Source organism: Acipenser ruthenus, chromosome 14 (assembly GCF_902713425.1).
Source record: "Acipenser ruthenus chromosome 14, fAciRut3.2 maternal haplotype, whole genome shotgun sequence".
Classification (NCBI taxonomy): domain Eukaryota; kingdom Metazoa; phylum Chordata; class Actinopteri; order Acipenseriformes; family Acipenseridae; genus Acipenser; species Acipenser ruthenus.
The window spans coordinates 31,500,402-31,507,867 of NC_081202.1; the positions used below are offsets into that span (position 1 = coordinate 31,500,402).

At 43.8% G+C, this 7,466-nt stretch overlaps 1 protein-coding gene across 1 annotated transcript; it reads right to left on the reverse strand.

Annotated features, from left to right (window-relative positions):
- Positions 1 to 1,237: 1,237 nt before the first annotated feature.
- On the reverse strand, positions 1,238 to 7,171 carry rergla (RERG/RAS-like a). Its single transcript, XM_034032600.3, has 5 exons — positions 6,862 to 7,171; positions 5,878 to 5,934; positions 5,023 to 5,096; positions 4,143 to 4,291; positions 1,238 to 3,522 (listed from the first exon to the last, which is right to left on the reverse strand). Exons 1-5 carry the CDS (start codon positions 6,911 to 6,913, stop codon positions 3,240 to 3,242), a joined length of 615 nt encoding a protein of 204 aa, XP_033888491.1. The 5' UTR covers positions 6,914 to 7,171; the 3' UTR covers positions 1,238 to 3,239.
- Positions 7,172 to 7,466: the final 295 nt, after the last annotated feature.

Here is a 7,466-nt window from a genome sequence, read left to right on the forward strand (position 1 = left end):
CGCCAGCCCTTTCAAGGAGAGCGGGAGCAGCAACTGCCGTCAGTACAACCCTCCAAACCCCAGAGAGCGCCACCACCTCCACGGCCTGAGCGCCACCACCTGATGGCCCACCTCAAGCACAGGAGTGCCCCACGCTGAGGGCAGCCTTGCCGCTGCCAGTACCACCGCTTGACAGCCCACTGCCTGCTTTGCTACTGCCAGCAACGCCAATGCTGGAGTGCACCACGCCACCGAAAGCATTTTCACCCTCTGTAAGGGCACCCCCTTGTACAAGGGAGGTGAAAGGGCTGGCTCTGTAAGGGCACCCCCTTACAGAAGCCCAGGAGTCATCTGAGCGGTTAAATGGGCACCCCTGGAAGACCCAGGATCACCCTGACAGAAGGAGAGGAGACCATCTACATTACAACACCAGCTGCCAACATACCCGCCAGGATCTGGAGGGAGGAAACCGGACATCAGAGGAAACAGGTTGTGTCTGGAGCCTGGTAATCTGGTAATCTATTTGCATAAGGGGGCGAGCTAAGCCTATAAGAAGGCGCTCAGCGCCAGTCTGGGTGTTGTTGTTGTGCTGGTTGCCATGGTTGCTGTGTTCCTGTGTGTGAATCATGTGTTGCCGTCAGAGCTGTGGTCTCTAGTCTGGGTGCTGAGACAGCATCCAGGGAAAGAAATAAAGACAAAGGATTTGAACAAGGAACCAGCGTCTCTGTTTTCTGCCACCTGCAAAACGCTACAATATATAATAATAATAATAATGATAATAATAATAATAATAATATCTGTTTTCGTTGAGCACAGCGGTAGCGGTGACAGGCTGTGCATGCATGGTGCAGTGGGTCTCGGTCTTGTAGATAAAATAATGTGCATAGGCACGAAATCATTGGAGGCGAATCTGCACAGGCGCGAAATCTAGGTGCTATCCAGTGGATGCAGATTATCACAGGGATACAGAAACCACCATAACACTGGCTCCACGACACCACTGGCTGAATGCTTTAGATTGGGGAGCTTTATTTCTGGAGGCATTTAAAATGGTGATGCTTACCGTCAAACATCTGTTAAAATATTCCTCAGTACAATGGAATTCATTATTACATCCCGTTTATTTCCGATCGATCCGGATCTGACAGCCCTGCTTCAGAGATGTAAAGAGATGGCACATTTATCAAGAAACAAATGTGTTTTTAATCACAAGGTTCGGCCGCAGCCGTACACAAATTCAGAAGCCATGATCTTTAAATAGCAGGATGCATTCTCATTTATTACATTACAGTAACATGAAAGCACAGGTTGATTGCAGCAGTTGGCAAGCATTTTCTTTTTCATTCCATGTGCGACCCCAGATTCTGCATACTATACAATCAATGCACGATCCCTGCGCCCCACCCCTCTGTATGTAGCTGTGCAGCAGCAGCAGCTGTACATATTTAAAGCAATATATAAAAACCAACCATTCCCAATGAAAGCATTCATTTTAAGTTTCGGTAATTTGTACTGAACTATTTACATTAGTGACGGCAGAGTTTAAATATTTACTTGCACACAAACAGAGATATATATCATTCCACATTCAATCTGCAATCAAAACAGAAACTTTACATCACTGCTAGTTTGAATGAATCAGTTTTGTTTGGAGTGCACTTAAAGGTGATAGATAACACTAATGCTTTAATCTACTATTGCATCAGGTGGGTATACAAACACTAAACTAAAGGGATTGATACCCACAGTGTGTTTAACTTGCAATGCCTGCCTGGTACATTTACACAAGTCACTGCAGCCAGGAGAATTACATGGATACATGAATCAACTAACACAGCTGTGAAAAATCTTCAGTAAATCCCAGCTCAGGTAGACAAACGTGTTCCATACTGCCTTCATCAGAGTACACTTTCTCATACTTTTTATATTATACGATTATTTTCCTCTCTTCAAGTGCATGGTTGTTAGTGCAGCAAGCCCCACAATGTTCTCCTTCTCCTAACAATGCAGAATGACTGTGTTTGTTCTTAACCAGTCACCACTGCAACATAACAGAAAGCTTTCTTAATAAAGCAGTGGTGCCATCTTAGAGAAGATTATCTATTCAGGGACACCAAGATATTTAGCAAGCAAGCATATAACTGGAAATCAACTTCGCAGGTGGAAGTAGTGCACGGCCAGTTAAGACTTTTTTAAATGATATAAGATATGAAATAATCTCTCTTATGCACAACATAATTATTATAAATCACAATAGCAAGTCTTGTAATCCAAACATAAAAAATGTTTTTTTTAGTTTAACTTTGGAATTGTGTCATATGTTCTGCGCACAGGGATGACATCGGCACATCTATAGATGAACAAGGATTTGGACAAAGCTTTATTAAAAAGCTTATTTATAATACAGTAGCTAGAATAAACCCTTTCAACATTTGCATTGGGGTCATTTGCCTGAAGTAGGGTGTGGGCGGGTGTTGTTTTGATAAGGATTTTGGCAGTAGAACACTATAGATTCACTAGATAGAGCTGTGTTTTGGTTCTATTTGGATATTTAGGAGCTATTCTGGGTCAGCCTTAGTGGAATTAAAAGTGGTGTTTTCAAGGAGAGAACAGGCCAGTTTATGAGTAGCCACTTGCTGTGTGTTTGTCATGGATGGCAGTGTGGGGGACCCAAGACCACCAGCCTACTAGCACTCCGCAAATACAGGGCTGGGAAGAAGACTCCTATTGCAGAGCAGTTTCGCCCATTCCATGTTTTACTATGAGCTTGATTAGCCACACCGTATAGGCAACAAGCTCATGTGTGTCTTATTAAACCAGGAATGGATCAAAAGCTATGAAATGGGAGTCTTATTCCCATCCCTGAAGTAACATGCTATGAATTCGGTGCTTGCTTCCTTTTCTAGTACAGAACCTACACTATAGTAATGATGCACTATACCCAGTTACCTATTTGACCACTATCACAATAAAAGGTGCAAGCAAGAGAGTGCACCTTCCTCCTGACCCATTCATCTCCATGGCTACGGGTTGGGAGATACTCTGATGTCCGAACTGAGCCCACTGACCAGACATCCTTTCACTTGAGACCAGGCCTCCATAGGACAATGCGATACGATACTCAAACTGCACAAAATAACTTACAAGAAAATAACATACATTCAGTGGATGCACACCCTTGTGCTTCCTCCCAGCCCATATTGGCCAGCATGCGGTTCTAGTGCAGTCCTTGTGTGTGTTTTGCAGTGGTCCAGGCCATACTACACAGATTTCCTCCTTTTCCCAAAGACGTTGTTGATGAGCTTGGCCATGGATTTGGTGCTGCTGGGCCTCCTCTTGTCCTTGGCTTTGACGCTGAGGCTGGCATTCCTCACCACCTTCGAGAACATGAGCGCCACCTCCTGGTAGTGCTCCGCCGCTGACAGCTCGTAGAACTGGCACTTGGCCTCGGCTGCCAGCCTCTGCCCCTCCTCTCGATCTACTTCCCTCACGTGGCACAGATCCTGCTTGTTGCCAACCAAGAACACCACAGACTCGCCATCTCTGAAAGAACACAGGCAGACACCCCCTTCAGCAGCAGTAGTCACACTGGGCTGTATCTGAAGTCAAGCACTAAGTGTGACGGAGAGCGCGCTAAATATTGAATTTGCACAGCCAGGACACGAACCTGCGCTCCCCTGACTGTATGACTCCCCCTGCACACCATGCGGCCATGGCATTATCAGGGGAGACTCTTGGGGACCCCTGCACTCCCCTCACTGTATGACTCGCCCTGCACACCATGTGGCCGTGGCATTATCAGGGGAGACTCTCGGGGACCCCTGCACTCCCCTCACTGTATGACTCGCCCCTGCACACCATGCGGCCGTGGCATTATCAGGGGAGACTCTTGGGGACCCCTGCACTCCCCTCACTGTATGACTCCCCCTGCACACCACGCGGCCGTGGCATTATCAGGGGAGACTCTCGGGGACCCCTGCACTCCCCTCACTGTATGACTCGCCCTGCACACCACGCAGCCGTGGCATTATCAGGGGAGACCTTCAGGATCCCCCCAAAAGTTTCTTTCTCAACATAAAACTTCAAATATGTATGTTCTATATTACATGCATTATTTGTTTAGCCAAAGCAGGAGAGCATATTAATTGTAATAACTGTAATACCTTTTTGCAGCTCCCAGATGCAGGTCTCGTATGAGCTGTACGATGGCCTTTGCAGTTGTGAAGGAGGACCTGTCACTAATGTCATATACCACCACAAAGACATCCGCCCAGTGCACTTGATCATTCAGCGATGATCTTCCATCACAGGGCTATAATAATAATAATAATAATAATAATAATAAAGATAGAAGAGTTAGCTAGACAGAGATACAGAAAGAGAGAAAGCACCTAGGACCAGAACAATACTGCCACAATAAAGTATTTTGAGACTGGTCAAGTTCACGCTATGGTTTTTGGCAAAGCATAACAACATTGCTCACACTGTAGCTGCTTATAATCCCTGCTGCCTGCAGAATTGTAGCCCACGCTGCCACTGGGGAGTATATTTAGTATCCTGTGCCTGGTATACACGAATGAATAAAACATTCCCAATGCTTACTGCAGAAACACAGAGAACAGCTGCTACAAATGCACCAGGAACCTTGTACTTTGGTATCTCTCTGCTTCTGCAGTATAAAGTCACCCACACCCCTTAACAACCTATTTTAGAAAATAACGCAGTAAGAAGACCAGTTTATAGTCTGCCAAATAAAGACGTATAACAGCAATAGCATAGATAGTGCAATGCTGCCCTGCACACATTACACTACAGTACAGTACTGAACCCAGTCTGCTTTATTAAAACTGTTTCCCATAGGATTCCACTGCCGTTTCGGATTCTGACCCCTGGTAGCGAGATGAAGTTAACACCTCTATAACCACTCCTGCAGACAAGCCTGGCTCTTTTGCATGGTGGTCAATCCCTTCTCTGCTATTGGCGGGCTGTGTATTCTGGTGGTTTGATGTGTGGCAACAGAGAAAGAGTGGACTGTATACCTACTTGTGAACAGGGGTCGTAGATTTCAAGATTCATGTGCTTCCCATCGATGGACAAGCGCTTTCTGTAGATACACTCTGTAACCAAAGAGAAGCACATTGAGGGCACTGTACCACGCTATTACACACTATTCCAGGCACTCTTACACACTATTCCAGGCACTCTTGCACACTATTCCAGGCACTCTTGCACACTATTCCAGGCACTCTTGCACACTCTCTCTCTCTCTCTGTTAATCTCAAGTCAACAGGTGCCATCGGTTAAGCTGAGGAAACACAAAGCCAGTTTTTCAGGAGCAGTGGCTTGAAACCTGGTTCCAGGAGACCGGGAGACCTAGTTTGAGGTTACTGTATCAAACCCAGTCTCCCATGGTGTGCCGCAGTGGCCTAAAAACCTAGTCTCCTGAAACCAAGTTCCAAGCGGCTTTGTGTTCCCTCTATATAGAACCATTTACTGTATACTGAATATACAGTGCATTTTAGATTGAACCATTTGATTCTTTAGAATGTGAATTGTTCTTGGTAATATATTTTACATTCATTCTGCTATAAGAACTATCTATTTTACTCTGTAGTACACACATGTTCTGTCCATCTTGCTCCATGTTCTATCAGTTTCACTGCATGATATATCTACAGTAGTGTGCTCTATACATATATCCACTGTGCTACATGTGCTATGTATTTACATGCACTTTACTATATGCTGTGTGTGTGTGTGTTCTATCGGCTTCACTATTGCTTCACCTAGTTTGCTGTATGTTACATTAAGAACATATGTTACATGCATTCCACAAGTGCTAATTGTGAATTGAACAGACTTTCGTGCCAAAAGAGCAATCTCTGAACAGAAACTTACCAGAAGCAGATGCGTATTCACCGATGAACCGCCGTGTCAGGAACCTCACAATCAGGGCTGCACACAAACAAAAACGGCCACGTCAATTCAACTCAATTTAAACACGGGCGGTGTCAATTCAATTCAAACACGGGACGTGTCAATTCAATTCAGTTCAAACATGCGCCGTGTCATTTCAATTCAAACACGGGACGTGTCAATTCAGTTCAAACATGGGACGTATCAATTCAATTTAAACACGGGCCGTGTCAATTCAATTCAAACACGGGCCGTGTCAATTCAATTCAGTTCAGTTTAAACATGGGCTGTCTCAATTCAATTCAAGCACGGGACCTGTCAATTCAATTCAATTTAAACACGGGCCGTGTCAATTCAATTCAATTCAAACACGGGACATGTCAATTCAATTCAAGCATGGGCCGTGTCATCAATTCAAACACGGGCCGTGTCAATTCAATTCAAACATGGGTCGTGTCAATTCAATTCAAACACGGGACCTGTCAAATCATTTCAAACACGGGACGTGTCAATTCAATTCAATTCAAACACGGGCGGTGTCAATTCAATTCAAACATGGGAAGTGTCAATTCAATTCAAACAGCACAGGGAATTCACAGGGAATACCAGACGGCAGCGGTGCCCTATTATCGAGACATGAGTGTTCAGGTTCGATGTGTTAGTATAACTAATATGCATTTGTATAGTATGTGTGTGTGTATTTATACTTGGAGTGTAGACTGCATGCAATTTATTTATTTTTTGTGCGTTTATTTTTGTATTCCATTAAGCCTACTTTGTTATATAAAGTATACATGTAGAATAATAATAATAATAATAATAATAATAATAATAATAATAATAATAATAATAATAATAATAATATTAATAATGATAATAATAGCAATAGCAATAATAATGATAATAATAGTAATGATGACAATAATATTAATAATGGTAATAATTAATAATAAATGTTAAACGCACCCGACTTCCCAACTCCATCACTGCCTAGCACTGCGATTTTGACGTCGTTCATATTCCCCTCTCCTCTTCTCACGATCCAACTCTTTTTATGCGGCTGTCTTCTTTCTCAAGTCTTAAATACACTAACCTCAAAAGTCCGCTAAAGAAACCTCGGCTCCTAACACCCCGCTAATACCTGCGCTTTTACTGTTATCTTGCAACTTGAGTTCAAATGAAGCCTGCCTGCTGCCGGTCCCTGTCCTGTTGCGGTTCTGCTCAGTCAAATCGCACACGCGTGCTCCCGTTGCCTCTCAACTGCGCTCCGCTCGTCTGTAAAAAATATATCAAGTCACTCAGGTTTATGTTTCTGTCTGCGGCAGCCTCCAAACAGCTGCTTCGTGACGCGCTGTATTCTAGACTGGTGGAATGAGAGGAGAGGGAGAGGGAGAAACCAGTTCAAGTCGAATACTGTAATTTCTATGTTCTATGTTCTATTCCGGTCCCTTTTGTTTTAATATGAAACATGAGTATATGTTGTATTTTGCACAGGCAAGTTTAAAACAAATGTCGTGCTTACCAGACACAAATGAAGAAAAAAATGCAGCTGTGCACACTACTTTATATAA